This window comes from Diceros bicornis, chromosome 10, assembly GCF_020826845.1.
Source record: "Diceros bicornis minor isolate mBicDic1 chromosome 10, mDicBic1.mat.cur, whole genome shotgun sequence".
Classification (NCBI taxonomy): Eukaryota; Metazoa; Chordata; class Mammalia; order Perissodactyla; family Rhinocerotidae; genus Diceros; species Diceros bicornis.
Window position 1 is genome coordinate 4,789,692 of NC_080749.1, and position 19,504 is coordinate 4,809,195.

General features: G+C 38.2%; 1 protein-coding gene across 4 annotated transcripts in view; it reads right to left on the bottom strand.

The window, feature by feature from the left end:
• The window catches only part of UGGT1 (UDP-glucose glycoprotein glucosyltransferase 1), a 114,390-nt gene that overhangs the window by 67,697 nt on the left and 27,189 nt on the right, over positions 1-19,504 (bottom strand). For all 4 annotated transcript variants that reach the window (XM_058548725.1, XM_058548724.1, XM_058548723.1 and 1 more), the window contains 7 exons: positions 19,276-19,336; positions 15,164-15,255; positions 13,371-13,521; positions 10,797-10,916; positions 9,595-9,680; positions 5,884-6,019; positions 3,131-3,262 (listed from right to left, as the gene is read on the bottom strand). In XM_058548725.1, the coding sequence (XP_058404708.1) occupies positions 3,131-3,262; positions 5,884-6,019; positions 9,595-9,680; positions 10,797-10,916; positions 13,371-13,521; positions 15,164-15,255; positions 19,276-19,336 (778 nt within the window). The remainder of the gene's footprint in view (positions 1-3,130; positions 3,263-5,883; positions 6,020-9,594; positions 9,681-10,796; positions 10,917-13,370; positions 13,522-15,163; positions 15,256-19,275; positions 19,337-19,504) is intronic.

Genomic DNA, 19,504 nt, shown 5'->3' on the forward strand with positions numbered 1-19,504 from the left:
AAGCTTCTGCACAGCAAAAGAGACAACGAAATGAAAAGGCAACCTACAGGACGGAAGAAAATATTTGCAAATCATCTATCTGATAAGGGGTTAATATCCAAAATATATAAGAAACTCATACAACTGAATAGCAAAAAATCAAACAGTCTGATGAAAAAATAGGCAGAGAAACTGAAGAGTTGCTTTGCCAAAGAAGACATACAGATGGCCAACGGGCACATGAAAAGGTGCTCAATGTCACTACTCATCAGGGAAACACAAATCAAAACCACGATGAGCCAGCCCTGACAGCCTAGCAGTTGAAGTTCAGCACTCCCACTGCTTCAGCCGGCTGGGTTCATCTCCCCAGTTGCAGAACCACACCACTAGTCTGTCAGTGGCCATGCTGTGGCAGTGGCTCACACAGAAGAACTAGAAGGACTTACAACTAGAATATACAACCACGCATGGGGGCTTTGGGGAAGGGGGGAAAAACACCACAATGAGATATCATCTTACACGTGTCAGAATGGCTATCATCAAAAACAAGAGATAACAAGTGTTGGTGAGGATATAGAGAAAAGGGAACACTTGTGCATTGTTGGTGGGAATGTATATTGGTACAATCCCTCTGGAAAACCGTATGGAGGTTCCTCAAAGATTTTAAAATAAACCATCATATGATCCAGCAATCTCACTTCTGGGTATATATCTAAAGGAAATGAAGTCAGGATCTCATAGAGATAGCTGCACTCCCACGTTCATTGCAGCATTATTTAAAACGATTGCCAAGACATGGAAACAACCTAAGTGTCTTGTCAGCAGGTGAACGTATACAGAAGATGTGGTGTGTGTGTGTGCGTGTGCACGCGGGCGTGTGTGTTTGTATATATATACATGATGGACTATTATTCAGCCATGAGAAAGAAGTAAGTTCTGCCATTTGCACTAACATGGATGGATGGACCTTGAGAGCATTATGCTAATTTTAACAAGTCAGACAAAGAAAGACAAACACAGTATATCACTTATATGCGGAGTCTAAAAAAGCTGAGCTCATAGAAACAGAGAGTAGAATGGTGCTTGTTAGGAGCTGGGAGGCGGGAGAAATGAGGAGACATTGGTCAAAGGGTACAAACTTCCAGTTATCTTATGAACAAGTTCTGGGGATCTAATGTACAGCATGGTGATTATACTTAACAATACCATATTATATACTAAAAATTGCTAAGAGACTAGATCCTAAATGTTCTCACCACAAAAAAGAAATAGTAATTATGCAAGGTGATGGAAGTGTTAACTAACGCTACTGTGGTAATCATGTATCAAATCAACACACTGTACGTCTCAAACCTACACAATGTTACACATCAATTACATCTCAATAAAGCTGGGGGGAAAATTCCTTATCATTGGCTTTAAAAAAAAAAAAAACACTAAAGCACATAATCAAAAACAGGAAAGAGGAAGAAGGCACAGATGTCATCCTCACAGATCCACTAGTTCCTGGTATGAATTTAGCTTTTCAAAAGTATTAGTAGACAGCCAGTATTTTAATTAGTTTTGTTTTTTTTACACATGTAATAATTTACACATACAATAAACCTCTGGTTTTTGTTTTGTTTGATTTCACTCTTATCACTCTAAAAACAGGCATTCGCAGGGTAAGCAGGTGTCACCACTTCTAGGAAGCCTTCAGCAATCACGTTGTCCCAGACTGGTAGAGCTGCCCCTCCCTCCTTGAGGTCTCCCACCTAGAAGGTGCAAATACTACCAACCTCATGATCCCCAAAAACCTTACTGTTCTTATTGTGTGTCACCCCCCCACTAGTCTGTGTGAGGCCCCAAGTGGAGGCGCCACCTCTTGTTCAACTTTGCAGAATCAGGGCTGGCACAGAGAAGTTACTTGGTACTATCATATGTGTTTAAAATTAACACTTTATTCCATAATTCAGAAATTTGTCTAGTTATTAAGATCTTGTGTTTTGTTCTTACTAAATAGTGCTTTGTTTAATCCCTCTAAAACCTGGATCAACTAACAGTAGCAGATCTCTTAACCAATCTCAATTAACCAAGTTAACGGCAACGAACGCCTGCTACGAAAGCATGCTGAACCCTTACAGTGGTGAGCTGCTCTCGAGAATGCACACACTTTTGCTTTCCTCATTTGAGCTGTATGTTTACCAAAGATCAGTTGTGTCTATTCCCAAACCAACTATTTTTCTTAGTGAAACCACATAATTTAATATTATGCAAACCAACAAAATATGAGTGCAAAAAGGAAAAGTTGGTCTCCCCAAGAAACAAAATGAATGACTAGAAAAACTCAAAAAGGTGAAAAGCTAAAACAACGGACGCTGAATTAGGTGTGGGTAAGACAACTACAGAAGACTTGGGAGGGAGATTATAAAAATCTAGAAGTCTGTACTCAGATGAAAGAAATTACAAACAATTCATTATGATGGTTTCTTAAGGAATGATAGTTCAGATCTCCAAACAGAAGCACCAACGCCTTGTCCTTCATTCAAAAAAAGAAAAAAAGTTGGTAAATAAATAGTCTTTCATTGTTTTGAAATAAAATATTTCAGAAATGTATTTTGATTCCCTGCCTTAACAGTTACTCTCAGTAAACTGGCCGCCTTGTTACTACTTGCAATAAAGGCCCTTCACTGTATGAATATCTCACAAGAAACCCTATTATCTTTAAATAAAAAATTTTAAATATTTTCCACATCTTTATTACCACACTTTGCCATTCTGTTTATTACATTTCTTAATACATTTCCATCTTTAGTCTAAACAACTAAATAAATGACACACATAAGCTACACATCATATCCTGGCAAGCATACATCATATACCTCCAAAAGATTTTATCTGGAACGTATATCACACAAGTACTAACACTGCACTGTGAAAAGGAAATTGTTTTACAATTTAATAGTTAATATGCCAGCTACGAATCAATAGTATCTTCACAAAACTGAAATATATACTACATTTGCAAACAGAAAAGTGCTAAATTTTTAAATGCTAAGTACCTAAATACTTTAACCACCACCACCACCTTTATTAACAACAACCCCAATAAAAGAGAGGCAAGGAAAGTACAGTGTTGCAGTCAAATGAGAAGTACCAAAGAAGTTCTTACCTTCCGATTCTGATCATAAGCAGAATCAATCCCCAAAATGCTGTTTACTTCTACATACGGATATTCCTTCTCCAGGACACTGACCACGTGTTCAACTTGCACTTTTTCTCCAGTCCTTACTTTGTTGTACATCTGAAGAAAGAAAAACCAGGTAACCAACTATACTTTTAAATTCAAATTTCAGAGTGTTTACTATAAAATATTTCTGAATGTAGATGAAAACATAGCTATTTTTCTTAAAAGGTGAAATGGGACATATAGGCAATTCTCTCTTTTCCATATAACCTCCTTCTTACATTAGAAACTATACATTCTTAAAATGACCCAATCAGTTCACACTCACATTAAGTCCCAAATGCAAAAACGTATTAATTTTTTAAAAATCTGAATACTTATAAGTAATCCTTGAAATAAGAACTCATGTGCATGATGTTTAGGGGAAAAAAAGTTGCAAAACATGTACGGCATAATCCATTTTTAAAAAACAGACATAAAACAAACAACAAAACTGTGCCTTCACATGTACAGTTAAACATCTAGAAGGTTTACAAGGTAACCTTCTAAAAGTTGCTGCCTTTAAGGAGCACCATTAGGGAGGGAAGAGACAGAGAGTTAAAATCAACACACTAATATTATGTGAAATTTTTTTTACAATGAACATACAATGAATTATTTTTTACTTTTGCAATTAAAAACAAATGAAAACTCATATTATCCTTTCCTTCATACACATAGCTATGAGGGGGGAAAAAACTTTAAAAAGCAGACTTTAAAACACTTAGTATCCTCAGCAACTTCTCTTGAACTTATTTCATTCTCCACAGTCCCATTGCTAACTACCTTCACCGTCACTTCTTGGATCACAGCAATGGCTCATCAACTTAGCATCCCTACCACTTGCTTTACCCTTCATCACCTCTATCTCCATACATGCACCAGACAACGTTTTTAACTGGAGTTTAATGCTGCAATCTGGATACCCGTTACCTAGCCTAATGGTCTCAATGACCAGGTGGGTTCCCCTCTCCACTCTGCTCTCACTATACTCTGCTCAAGTCATACTAACAACTTGGAATTACTACCTCTGATTTGCAGCCATTATTCAACTAATGCAGTTTTTCCTCCTACACTTAGCTGGGACAATTGCCCACTCCACAAAAATGCCGTGCCACTCACAGCAGAGTGCAGTCCCAGTGCCGCCACGGGCAGCTGGGCTTCCCACACTGCATTAAACCATCCGTGTGGAGGTGTGCCCCTCTAGACTGTAAGCTCTCTGATGACAGGGCTGATGTCTTCCTCTTCTCTGTATCCCTTGCAGCTAGTACCAGGCCAGGAAAATGGTGGGTCTTTAAAAAATATTAGCCAATAAATAAATGAACATTTTAACTAATAAAAAATGTCCCTGACTGAATCTCTAAACAATAAACATAACGAACATAATAAATAGCAGACTGACATGTTTACAAGTAAAATAAAAGTGGTGAAAATCAACTGCTTTAAAGATGGTTTTTCAGGGCCGGCCCCGTGGCTTAGCGGTTAAGTGCGCGCGTTCCGCTACTGGCGGCCCAGGTTCAGATCCCGGGCGCGCACCGATGTACCTCTTCTCTGGCCATGCTGAGGCCGTGTCCCACATACAGCAACTAGAAGGACGTACAACTATGACGTACAACTATCGACTGGGGCTTTGGGGAAAAAAAGGAGGAGGACTGGCAACAGATGTTAGCTCAGAGCCGGTCTTCCTCAGCAAAAAGAGGAGGATTAGCACAGATGTTAGCTCAGGGCTGATCTTCCTCACAAAAAAATAAATAAATAAAATGAAGATGGTTTTTCAATAATTACCACTAACCTGTAAACAAAGGAACTGTTACTTATAAAGTTTTTAATATTCAAAAGTAAAAATAAAAAGCAAGAAAACAAAAAGAGTTCTTCGTTTAAACTTGAGCAAATATCTTAAATATATAGTAAATCAGGGAATTTCAGAGTTTCCAGTTAAAATGGAGAAAACAGACAATAAGAATTTTATGGTTTGAATATTAAACTGAATCCTTATGAAACTATCATGATGGTCTTAAAGGGCAAAAAAAAAAAAAAACAAACATTTTTTTAAACAAGTAGAGAACATCACATTTACCAAAAGTCATTCATTAGTGATTTCAAATCACCAAAAGGCACAAGACAAAGATATATTAGCAGGGCTCCCAAGGAATTTCACCTTAGCTAAAATCTCAGCCATGTATTATTTTTTTTTTTAGAAACCTGTTTTTTTTTTTTTTTTCTGTGAGGACGATCAGCCCTGAGCTAACATCCATGCTAATCCTCCTCTTTTTGCTGAGGAAGACCAGCTCTGAGCTAACGTCTATTGCCAATCCTCCTCCTCTTTTTCCCCCAAAGCCCCAGTAGATAGTTGTATGTCATAGTTGCACATCCTTCTAGTTGCTGTATGTGGGATGCGGCCTCAGCACGGCTGAAGAAGCGGTGTGTCAGTGCGCGCCCGGGATCCGAACCCGGGCCGCCAATAGCGGAGCATGCGCACTTAACCGCTAAGCCATGGGGCCAGCCCTCAGCCACCTATTATTAACGTTGATGGATCAATAAGGTAATGGCAACTCCTGAAATATGAACCACATCAAGTTTGTGTGAATAATTTATCTTACTTTTTCTCTTTATAGAAATATAGAATCGCCCTATCACATATTGTTTCTTAGAATAAGCTAGATTAAAAAAAACATTTGCCATTTTGGATGAAAACATACATGTATCAGAGTTTGGAAGGCATGATAATCATCTGCTTCTTGGGCAACATAATTATATGCTCTCAGAATAGCCACTCCAGCATCTTGCATCCCATCAACATCTTCAGAGTCATTAACCACAAAGATTAAACCAAGTCTACGGGAGAGGGGAAAGGGCAAAAAGAAGAAAAAGAAACATTTCTTTTATGCAATAGTTAAAATGCAACCAGTTAAAAGGAATGGCATCCTTGTACGCCCACAAATATGGTAGCTAACAGAGGAAAATGATCCTCTATTGAAAAACACAGTTCACATCACACTCCAATACGGTTGGCAAAGCCATTTATCACTTACAGAATAAAAAAGCAGAGTCCCAAAGGTGGGTTAGACTTTTCAACTGTTAAAGTAAGCTGTTTTCACATTGTGAAATGAGGCCTTTACTGACATGAAGGGTATTGCTATGGTGTTAGATGGAGATTTTGTTCTGTTTTTAAATAAAAATTAAGGGAAGTGAAAATTTTCAGAATGTGAAAACATATGGAAAGCGGGGATTTTGAGATTTAACATAGGCAATATGAGAATCATAGGTAAATGGAAAGCATAAAAATATTTACTATTGTTTTTCAGCAAAAAGCTACAACCAAGGTTAAAGTTTATTACATTTTAAAATTTAAAATAAAGGAAACAACCACAAAGAGATACCACTACACATCTACAGACCAGCAAAAAAACCCTCGCACTGGCCAATGTAGAGGCCACTAGCCTCCATATTGCAGCAAAAGCAATTCGAAGGAAAAAGGGTAGTCTTTTTAACAAATGATGCTGCAACTGGACTTCCACATGCTAAATAATGAATCTAGAGACCTTATACCCCTCATAAAAATTAACTGAAAATGGATCATAGACATAAATGTGACACACAAACCTATAAAATTCCTAGAAAATAACAGAGGAGAAAATTTAGGTGATCTTAGGTTTGGCAATGACTTATTAGATCTAACATCAAAAGTACAACCCATGACAAGAAGAATTGATAAGGTAGACTTCACTAAATTAAGAACTTCTGCTCTGTGAAAGAAACTGTTAAGGGAATGAAGACAAGCCACGGACTGGCAGAAAATCTGTGCAAACACGTATCTGATAAAGGACTGATACCCAAAATATATAAAGAACTCTTAAAACTCAACAACTAAAAAAAAAAGTTAAAAATGAGAAAAAGATCTGAACAGGCACCTCACCCAACATGACATACATTTGGCAAATAGTATATAAAAAGATGCTCAACATCTAGGAAATTTCAAATTAAAACCACAATGAGATACCACTACCTACCTATTAGAAGGGCTAAAATCCAAAACACTACCACCACCAAATTCTAGAGAGCATGTGGAACAACAGGAACTCTCATTCATTGCTGGTGAGAATGCAAAATGGTACAACCACTTTGGAAGACAGTGTGGCAGTTTCTTATAAAAATAAACACACTTTTCCATAAGACAAAGAAATCACACTCCTTGGTATTTACCCAAATGAGCTTAACACTTATATCCATACAAAAACCTACACACAGATGTTTATAGCAGCTTTATTCATAACTGCCCAAATTTGGAAGCAACCAAAATGTTTGTCAACAGGTGAATGGATTAAAAAAACTATGGTACATCCACATAATGGAATATTATTCAATGATAAAAAGAAATGAGCTATCAAGCCACAAAAAGACATGGCAAAATTTAAAAGCATATTGCTAAGTGAAAGACGCCAATCTGAAAAAGTGACATACGTCATGATTCTGGAAAAGGCAAAACTATGGAGACAGTAAAAAGATCAGTGCTGGCCAGGGGCTGGGAGGCAGGCATGGAGGGACAGATAAGGTGGAGCACAGGGAATTTTTAGGGAAGTGAAACTAATCTGTATGATACTGTAATGGTAGAAACATGTCATTATTATACATTTGTCAAAACCCATAGAATATACAATACAAAGCAATGAACCCTAATGTAAACCACGGACATTAGTTAAGAATAATGCATCATACTGGTTAATCAATCAATATTGCTCTAAAAAATACAAAGCCTATTAATTAAAATAAAAAAAGGTATAGTCTAAAAATAGAAAAAGAAAATATAAACATATACATCATGCTCTTGGGAGGTATGTGTACAATGTGTGTATATGTGGATGGGGGTGGCGAGAGGGTTTGTTTTTAGATGAAAATTGTCTTTGTTTTTTAAAATTCCATTTATGATAGAAATCATATGAGTAGGCTTCAGACAGATTTAAATGACCTAAATATTAGCCTTATGAAAACAAAAATAAGGGCTAGAACCTAATTATCTCCTCACAAAGTAATTCCCCTTCCCAAGTTTCTAATTTCTAGAAAGGCCATCAGAGTTTTTCTATTAGCTAAGCCAAAATTCAAGCTTCTTCTGTTTCTCCCAGGCCCAGGCCCTCATGAAGTGCCACTAGCACGTCTCTCAGGTTTGTCCCCTCCTCTCATCGGCCCATCCACATCTCAGTGTACCACATCAACTCCAACAACGAGTGAAACGACAGCCGGCCTGCCTCGGGTCTCTCCACCGACTGTTGACAACACACCTCTGCTGCCTACACGGTAAGTGCCTTCTCCTCTCCTTTGCAATCTGAAGACCACTGTTCTTGTCCCTCGGTGCAATGCAATAAATAGTCAATCAGTGCCCACTGCACACCATGAGCCAACTTCTTCCTTGTTCTTATATTTCTCCTTTAATCAAAACATAGCTCTGGCTGTAATCCAGCAGTTTATTCCTCCACCTAACCAGGTGGTATTCATGCTTTACATGAAAAATTTCACTAAACTCAAAATCCCTGCTTTTCCATCAATGAAAACCACTCTCTATTTTCTTCAAAGTCTATCTGAAATCCAACTTTTCCATGAAACTTTTGTCTTTCCCAAATATCTCAGTCTATAATCTTTTGTTTCTCTGAAATTCTAAAGCACTTAGAACTAGTAGGACATAACCTAACACCTAATCACATATTTCTTAAAGTGTCTGCGAGTATGAACGGTGTTTTTTCCCAAGAAGGTAGGAAAGTGGCTCATTTAGCTCAGAGCTGGGTATGGAACACACAACAACGTTTGTTAGCTAAAGAGTTCTTTTCTTTATTTTCATGTTTTCTAAGAATTGCAGTTATATCAACATGTAAAATTACCAGGTATTATTCAGAATGTAAGTGAGAATATCTTAACAGCTATACGTAAAACCTTAAATCACTGTTCTTAAAAGGCACAGTGGAAACCGAGGCACTCAAGTACCCTGTTGGTAGATTTGGCAAGACAAGCAAAATAAACGTGTCTGTTTGCATCTACCAAAGGCTGTGTATACATTTAGTCCTTGACAGTCTAACAAAGTTGTTGGCAAAGCTTTTTAGCTCTGCTGAAAGTGCAAAAGGCATTGTGATGTGGATATTCACCTAGGAAAACTCCCTTTCATTCAGAAGCACGCTGAGACCACAATTTATTTTTATACACACTATTTATGAATAATTCAATGGTAGTAAGCTTCTATTCATGGAGAATCAAATTCTTTGTCCCAAAAGATACTGTCTTCATACTGAGCAAAAGATAAAACTGCCATTAACGATCCCCACTATTAATCATCCTTTAATTCAGTAGTACTAGACTTGCATTTAAGAATGACAAACAAAACCTCAGCTAAATTAGATACATCACCAAATCAATACAAGTGTTACCTTAGTGGTATATGATTACTGAGGAACATCTCAGCTGTGTTAATCAACTCCGCTGTGGTCTCATGAGCAGGATCAACTATGAAAACCTACAGGGGGAAAAGGAAAGGAACTCATGAAATGACATTTATTCAAATGTCACTGGGCCAATAAAAATGCCCTTAGTGTTTATACTTTACGGCAATCTTTTTCTAGCTACTTGAACCACACAAAAGAGGAGTTATACAAATAGCAGTTACCCCTCCTTTATGCGCAAACAATGTGGTACTGAAAGGCTCAGTGATTTTCTCATGGTCTTATGCTAATGACACGGGAATTGTACATTCCAGATTTCTAATACCTAGTCTTTTACTACACCTAACAAAACCCAAGTTTTATTAACTCTCCCACCTTAGAAAATGGAGATCAGCTTTCATGTATTCATTTCTAAGGATCTCTGAATTAAGAATTCATTTAGAACTCAATTTTTAGACCATGGTAATAGCTATCCAGCATTAAACTCTCATAATGTGCTTTAAAAAAAATTATATACACATATATACATAATCTCATTTAATAAAGTTCAGATATATGGTAAGAGAAAAAGAGACTGAAATTTTGACTGGGAAGGAAAAAAGTGGTTTCAAGAGTGAGAAAAGTACAGAGGATACTTCCCCTTGCAAATTCTGAGGAAGCCGACCCTCCCTCTATCTCTTTAGGAGCTACATGAGGAAAGAGAAAGAAATGAGAGGGGGAAAAAAGAGCCAACTAAGAATGCTCTTCCTCTCTCTCCCTAAAGCTGTGAAATAAAGAATAACAAGTGGGAGAGGATAACAAGTGGGAGCTGACGGAAAGATTTATTTAAGGGAATAAACTGAACAATTAAATTTTAGGGATTAAGATACTCAAGAAAAACAGTAGCAACATATTCATCTGAGTAAAAAGAAGAACTATCTTAAAACTAAAACAACGCAGTCTAAACCTTCAGGATAAGGAAGAGGAGCATTTCCTTATACAAGGACATCTCACAGCCCTACAAACGATCAATTCTTTTCAAAACCCTTTTGGTTTGAGTATGGGCTAGAAAAAGAGCATATTTCATGGTGGTAAGTGGGGAGAAACAGCTAGTAAAGGAGAGAAGTGAACATTCTAAACATGACTAAAAGGTAGGGAAGAAGGGAAGGGAGAAACAGAGTTCACAGCTAGACACGAGGAGTGTTACTTACCATGTTATGCAAGTTTTTCCTGATCTGTCGAATAACACCAGGAAAGGTGGGTCGAAGCAACTCTTGTAGACTAGAAGGCCATGAATTATATCTGCTATCGACCTCCAGGTTGTTGATCCACTAGAAAAAAAATAACAGCATGGTGCATACACTTTAGTCACCACTAGGGAAATTTGCAGAAATAGCAATAAGACTAAATATTTTTAAGAAGAATCACACAGAAAAAGATCATTTTCAAAAATATAAGGATCAAATAGAAAAATGAGTGACTAAAACACAAGCCACAGAATAGAAGAAGATATTTGCAACCTACAAAACGAATAAAAGACTAGTGCCAAGAATATGTATAGAAATCTAACATATCAATAAAAAAGGACAAGCAACATGAGAAATAGAAATGAGTCAAGAATATAAATAAGAAATTTACATAAGAAATTCAAGTGGGCAATTAACACAAGGAAAGATTACACCTTCACTAGTAACCTGAGAACTATACACTAAAAAACCACAAGGAAATTTCACACTCATTAAACTGAAAAAAACTTACAAGTTTGTCAATATCCAAGAACAGGCAAAGATAAAGAGCAATGGGAACTCTCACCCAATGCTGGTGTCCGGAACAGTCACTTGAGAGAAGACGACTTAATAAAGTTGAAGACTCAATTGCTACCTACCACTGAGTACTCGTTATCTACCTTAGATAAATTCTCACATGTATGCACAAAGAGAGAGGCACAGAAAGAGCCATTACAGTACTGCTTATAACAGCAAAAACTCAGAAACAACTTCATGTCCATAAAGAGAGCAATACATAAATAAAGTGTGTACCACTCATACAAAAAGGGCAGAGTGGGAAAGTACGTGTGTACTACCTTGCTGGTGTAAACACAGAGCATTTCTGGAAGGATACACAAGTAATTGATAATGCCTGTTGCTTCTGGGGAGAAACTAGACAGCTGGGTGATGAGATTTTTCAATATATACTCTCTTGTATGTCTTAAATTTTAAACTGTGCATGTATAAAAGATTTTTTAAAAATAAGTAAAATACAGGTCCAGCTCCACTGGCCTAGTGGTTAAGTCCAGCGCACTCCACTTTGGCAGCCCAGGTTCAGTTCCCAGGCGCAGACCTACACCACTCATGGGTGGCTATGCTGTGGCAGTGGCCCACACACAAACTAGAGAAGGATTGGCAATAGATGTCAGCTCAGAACAAATCTTCCTCAGCAAAAAAAAAAAAAAAGAAAAAAAAGTAAAATACAAAACGTGATACAATAAACTAGATCTATATGTATCCACTTACGTAAGTATTGAAAAAACTGTTGAGGGGTCGGCCTGGTGGCGCAAGTAGTTAAGTGCGCACGCTCCGCTGTGGCGAACACCGGGGTTCGCCAGTTCGGATCCCAGGCACACACCGACGCACCGCTTGTCAGGCCATGCTGTGGTGGCGTCCCATATAAAGTGGAGGAAGATGGGCATGGATGTTAGCCCAGGGCCAGTCTTCCTCAGCAAAAAGAGGAGGATTGGCAGATGTTAGCTCAGGGCCGATCTTCTTCACACAAAAAAAAAAAAACCGTTGAGTAACAAATGAAATTGATGAAGGATACTGATATGGCATTTTTCAAATGTTTAAAAGATACAATAGGTAATAAAATGATAAAATAAGGGACTAGAGGAATGCACACCAACTCCAGAAGAGAAATTTACCTGCAAGGAGGAGGGGGGAAGAACTGGGAAATAAAGCGGGCTTTGACTGAAACGTTTTTTTCTTCCAAGAAAACAACAGATCCGACACAAAATGATTAAATGTTAACATTTAGTAAGTATGGTGATGGGTCATATGGTTGTTAATTATGTTGATCTCCTTACTCTTTGTAATTAAAAACATTTTTAACAGAAAAACAAATGACATAACAGTACCACCAAAATAACAGCTATATCACCTAGTGAGAATTCAAGTAGTGATCATCTACATTCTGCATCATTTCTTTCAAAAGTTTTCCCTAAAATAAATACAGTACAGAAACCAAGGAAAAAGGACTGGAGTGCGGGGTGTGCCAGGCGCAGCTCGCCTGCTCTCACTTGTACCACGCCTGCCCACAGGGGCTCTACTCCCTCCACCCCTTCTGCACATGAGGAGACAAAGGCTCAGACATCAGGCAGCAGATTTTAATCTACATACACCCTTCACATAGAAAATACCAAAGTCCTTTTAAAGGTTAGGAGCTAAAAATTGATATTTTTAAACAAAATCACACAAGACTTGTATACAACTGAGAAAACACAAACTAAACCTTCTTTTCCAAGAGATGCTCAGCTGAATCCTAGAGGGATATGAAAGTGGAAAAAAATCACTGTCTTAACCACACTGAACATAATAACTCAACTTTCTGGTGCACTTAAGAGCCTCCTTTATTATATATCCGTAGCTCCACATAAGCAATTGTTGCAAATCTTTGTTTGACGCCAAGAAAAGAGTGGTAGGAATAATCTACTTCTCACAAAAGACAAATGAGAAAACCATAATACAATACCTGGCCAGAATGCCCCGTGGACACTCTAACGGAATACTTACTGAAATAGCAGGATTCCTGATGTCTACGGCATAGTCAGCCTCAGAGGGCTGGATGTTCAGTTTCAAAACATTATGCAGAGAAAGGCCTTCTATTCCCAGTCTATGCAGACCCTCCATTACTCGAGCTTCATTCCTCAATACATCAAACAGACTGAAAAGGAAACAGGTCTTTAGTAGAAAAAGCTTTAGAAAAACTCCTCGCCATGAAAAACATTAATCACTTCAAACTGAATGCCCTATCAAACTAGTTGAGGAATCAAAAAAGGGAGCTCTTGGGGGCCAGCCCCGTGGCCTAGAGCTTAAGTTTGGCACACTCCACTTCAGCAGCTCAGCTTCAGTTCCCGAGCACAGATCTACACCACTCCTCAGTGGCCATGCTGTGGTAGCGACCCATACAAAATAGAGGAAGACTGGCACAGACGTTAGCTCAGGGCATATCTTCCTCAAGCAAAAAGAGGAAGACTGGCACAGACGTTAGCTCAGGGCATATCTTCCTCAGCAAAAAGAGGAAGACTGGCACAGACGTTAGCTCAGGGCGTATCTTCCTCAGCAAAAAAAAGGGAGCTCTTCTTACTCCGTCTTGTCCATGTATGCAGAACAAAGCAGGCAAGACTTGCTCCGTGCTTCACGTTAACTTACACTTATCAAGGTATTTCTATACATTGTGTATAAATGTTATCTCTAAATGTAAACACACAATTTGAGGATGAAATAATCCTAAATCTGGATTTTACATTGCATGTTTTTAAAAATACTCTCTATGTTACTCTGTGTAATCTCTGTTATTTCTCACAAATGCATATGAATCTACAAATATCTGAAAATAAAGAGTTTATTAAAAACAAACAAAAAAAGAAATACTAGGTTACATATGTTTAATATGTGTGTCAACATCAGTATCAATTTACACAGGCACACACACATGAGACCACAGAAAAAGGTCTGGAGAAATTCACAGCCCACTTAGAGGTTTGCTGGGGGAGGGGGAAGAAATAAGAAGATGGGATGAAGATTTTACTGCTTAGTTCCTTCATCTCTGAATTATTTAAAACTGTTTACAATAAGCAAGTAGTCAAGATACACATATATATTTTAACAAAAAATATGGGCAATCTTCTAAAATGTCCTTTACTAATTTTTCACTAGCTCTGTAAAGTAATATGTAGACATAAAAGTTCAATTAAAATAATTAATGTAAAAAATATCTTACTGTAGAAACTGCTCCTTCTGAAGTATTAGCAATAGCTTTTGTGTTTACTATTATGAAGCCATAGTGTCAACTGTGTCCATTTTAATTACAAGGATAAAATCTGAATTCTGACTGTCCACTGCCTCCCACAAAAATTCCTGAGGACAATTTAGAGCAATTTAGTCTTGAACCACATTTTAACAAAACAAAAAGGTAAGTATTCAAATAATATATGTAAGAACACCTTCTGAGACACCAGAGACAGCATTTCAAACAAACCTACTTCACACTGCTCCCAGAAGCAAAAAACCCTGCTCTTTTCTGTTTCTATGGTTAACAGGAAAACTATAGCTCTAAAAGGGTGTCCTTGAAAGACACTGGGCCTTAAATGCCCAAGGCCTTAAGTGTACATTTTATGATAAAGAATGGCAAAGCACCCTCCTGTCCACCTGTGAGACACGGGCCGACTTGAACACACACACTGGGCCTGGAAGCCGTCAGGCTTTGCAACAAGCCACATCAAGAAGGAACAACAATCTGAACATGGCACAAGGAACTACACATTATAAAAAACTTTTCAGAGAATGAAAAATATTATCCATACCTGAATATATCCTGTGTATCTAAATCAATATGAAGTCCATTGATGAACAGCGCTGACTCTCCAGGCTGTAATCCTAAAGTGCCCTTGAAATACTGAAATATTAAAAAAAAGTATTAAGGAGCAGGAAGAAGATGTTTAACAAAAATTTCCACGCTTCTGGATTTATTACACATACAAATATTGACATCCTCTTATTCACTATAGGAAACCCTAAGACTGTGTCCAGATTTCCTTTAGGTACTCCCAGAGACCCTTATTAGCATTTACTACACTGTAATGAACCTGCTGGTTTATGTGGCTACAGCTCTCCTCCCTTCTTCCTTCCCTCCCTCCTTCTAACAATGATTTACACAACCGTTTCCTATAAGGTTGTGTAATGGGGGGAGGGGCGTGTAAATAAGCCAAGTGCTGAGGGTCAGGTGCCTTCTTGATGAAGTCCAGGGATCTAATCTAAAAGTGCTTCAAAAGCCCACAACTCCCTTAAACCATCAAACTAAGGCATACCAAGAAACTTCTAGTTGCTGTGCTGAGGACAGCACCTACACGCAACCCAGCTCTCCAAGACCTGGCCTCTGGGGGGCCTTTTCAACCAACTGCTGCTCCCTGAGACGGTGGCCGCCCTGGCACACACATGACTGTGCAGCACCTGCAGCCCTCAAGACCTGCCTGACCCATCAGAAACACGTGATGCCATATTGTAGTTACTATTGGCTCATATCCTCTCCATTCAATTCCTCTTTCTCTCCAAGGAATTTGGTACTGTTATTCACATATTCAGGAGCTAATCCACAGAGGGAGCAATTCCACACAATAGAGAAGGGAAGAAACTAATCAGATACTAGGGACAGAACTTAACCCTTTAGTTCTCCCAGGGCTGGGGGACGAACTGAGCTTCCTTTCTGGGAAGGAACTACTAGGGAATGCTGAGCTCCTTCATCTCTCAGTAGTCAGTGGACTAAGAGAAATAAACTTTAAGATCTAGTATTGCATGGGAAAAACACAAAACAAAACAATGAGGAAGGCATGGTTTTTGCTTCTTTGCTCTGCCAGGATTAAATGGCAAGCAAGATAATGGAGAATTGCATCAATGAGAATTAGAATTTCTTACATGGCAGAGAAAAACTCCATGTCCACTCACTCCCAGGCTGCGAGTACAGCACCTTTGACTATAAGAAAGGCTGATTCTGAGCTGGTCACCACAGCTCATATCTATTTCTAGCTCTGGATGCTGGTAACACAGGTGTGTTGACTTTGTGAAAATACATCACACTAAAGATGTAGGATTTGTGCACATTTTTGTATGTGTTTTATACTTTTGTACTTTATACTTTAGTAAAATATCTTATTCAAAAAAATGAAGAATCCAGGAGGCACTAATATATAGCCTGTATAACTTAATGTTTTATCTTCCTTGGGGAGAAAAAAGTCCTTAAATTAAGATTTGATATTGTTATTCTGGAAATTAAAAATTAAGTAAATAAAAACTGTCAAAGTTTCTTCAATTAGTAAATATTTGAGATATATTTGATTTACTTATTCCTCAGATCTATTTAATTAAAATACATAAAAGTGAAGAAAATCTGGGGTAAAGAGAGTAGATTTAACACAATTATTTCTTTTTTTTCCCTCCTGAAACTCTTCTGAAATGTCAGTTTTTTAAAAAGGGGCTCTTTTAAAGTTATAAATCCACAATGACAAAGAAAACAGAAAAGAAAAAAGGCAACTAATTTTGGAAGCTGGAAAGGAGACGTGTGAGCAGCCACCATCAGCAACGCTGAGAGCTGGACACTGGGCTGACGGCAGGAGAAGCCAACCAGAACCCTGAGCTGCCTGTGGAACACCCCAAAGGCTCAGGAATTGGCAGCACAAAGAACATGTGTACGAGGGGTAATTATTAGCCTAAAGTACGAGATCTGATAGAAAGCCTTTTTAAGAAAAGAGCCCCCAGACTCCCCTGCTGATTTCACACAGTCAGGTGACAGCTGTCACAACTCCCTCTACTCCAAAAACATGGAGGCTCATTCCCTGGAAAGAGTAAAACAGAAAATCTGGGAACTATGGGAAATGAAGCACAACTGAGGGTGAGGACTCTATACTGAAAACAGGGGTATTGAGTGGAAGTTACCAAATGCTCTTCCCTACTGGGCTTCTACACTCTGGCAGCCAGACTTCACCCTCCGGGCAGAAGATTAGAAGATCCTTTCCTGGGGACTGAACAGCTCAAGAGGAAAGATTTAACAACACTGTCACCGGCGTTCCCTAGGAAATAGCCATACCAGTATAGCCTACAGTCAAAAAGCCTCATCCTTAAGGCTTCCAGTCAGCTGTTACTGCCTCACTGTTCAATATGAGCAGCTGGTTACGGATCACTAGAATCTAAGGAAAGCCTCTAACATTAAAGACAAAAGACCAAGACAAAAAGAAAGGCAACTTAAGAGGAAACAGACTATGCAGAGAGAAGAAAACACATACATGCACATTGATATCTTCAGAAAGATACAAGAACACCATAAAAAGAAGAATCCAGGGGCCAGCCCCGTGGCGTAGTGGTTAAGCGCACGAGCTCCGCTGCTGGTGACCCGGGTTTGGATCCTGGGCGCACACCGATGCGCCGCTTGTCAGGCCATGCTGTGGCGGCGTCCCATATAAAGTGGAGGAAGATGGGCATGGATGTTAGCCCAGGGCCAGTCTTCCTCAACAAAAAAAAAGAGGAGGATTGGCATGGACGTTAGCTCAGGGCTGATCTTCCTCACACACACACACACACACACACAAAAAAGAAGAATCCAAGAACAACAATAACCCTTGGAAATTAAAAACCTGACAACTAAAGGAAAAATCTCAACAAAGGGATTGAAAATCCTTCCCAGAAAGTTTAAAAATAAAAGACAAAAGAGTTGGAAAATAGGAACACAAAGATTTTTTAAAATTAGGCCAAACTAGTAAAGGACGTGCAACATCTTAAAAGAGTTCTAGGAAAACAGAAAAGACAAAACAAAGGGAAGAAATAACTCAAGAAAATTTACCCAAATTAAAGGAAACTATTTTCCAGATTTAAAGAGCCCACCAACCACCCAAAAGTATACAGACTTTTTAAAAAGGCATATCGTTGTGAAATTTCAGATTACTGGGGTCAAAGAAAAGATCCTAGATGATTCCAGAAAGAAAAATCAGATCTCATATAAATGCTTCAGACTTCTCAATAGCCACAATGGAAACCAAAATCCCAAGGAGCTATTACTTCAAATTTCTAAATGACTTCCACTCTAAAAATTTTTTTTTATTGTGGTAACATTGGTTTATAACATTGTATAAATTTCAGGTGTACATCATTATACTTCTATTTCTGCTAAAATTCTATATCCAGGCAAGCTATCAATAAAAATGGAAATGGAGAATTGATTTCTCAGAGTCTGAAATTTACTTTGCATGCAACTTTTCTTAAAAGAATGACTGCTGCACCAAAATAAGGGAGTAAACCAAAAACAAAGACAACTTGGAAGCCAAAAACTAGGAGATCCAACAAAAGAGGTGAAAGGAAGCTCTTTCCTTTCCCAGTTATCCTGGTACGCACTAGACATAAAGAACAACCAGTCCACAGTGGAGCAGATCAAAAATTGGTAAAATAACGACATAAAAATACAGCGAAGGTGTAGAGATTGGGAAAGTGCCAATATGGAGTAATGGTCGACATGGGGGGCGGTGGGCAGTGAAAGGAAGAGGAACCTCATCCTTGTCATAGGAGGCCAATACATAAGTCTGAAACTGAAAAATAAAGTACCAATTTAAGCTTGCTAGAAGTCTGGGGATAAATACCCAAAGAATCAGCGAAGAGTGGGAAGCAGATGCTTCTAGGAAGGAAACACAACTGGGAGTGAGACATGTTAAAGGGGTGCTATTTTTCTAACCCAACTGGTGGCACCATTTGATACTCTGAATTATATTCATATTCAACTTTGATTAAAAACATAAAAAAGATTACAAAATGAATCAAAATGCTACCATCTTTGATAAAAGAAGAGTAAAACCGTTAAATGTCACTGATTTAACTCAGGTTTCCTCCTTTTAAACGACACGAAACAGACCGGCCACTATTTTCCATTGGTCACTACCTTCTGATTCTCTTCCACTTCGGTTCTAAGGTTTGAACTCACAGCTGTTTTTGTTATTGCTCTAAGGAAACAAAACATGATTAGTGCTTGGTTTAATATCTCATATAAATGTCTCTAATTTCACTATATTTAAGTATGAAGCAACACATTGCTCAATAAACAACAACAAAAAAAACTAAATGGACAAAACCTCAAACCTTTACAATTGATAAACACATTTCTCCTCTCA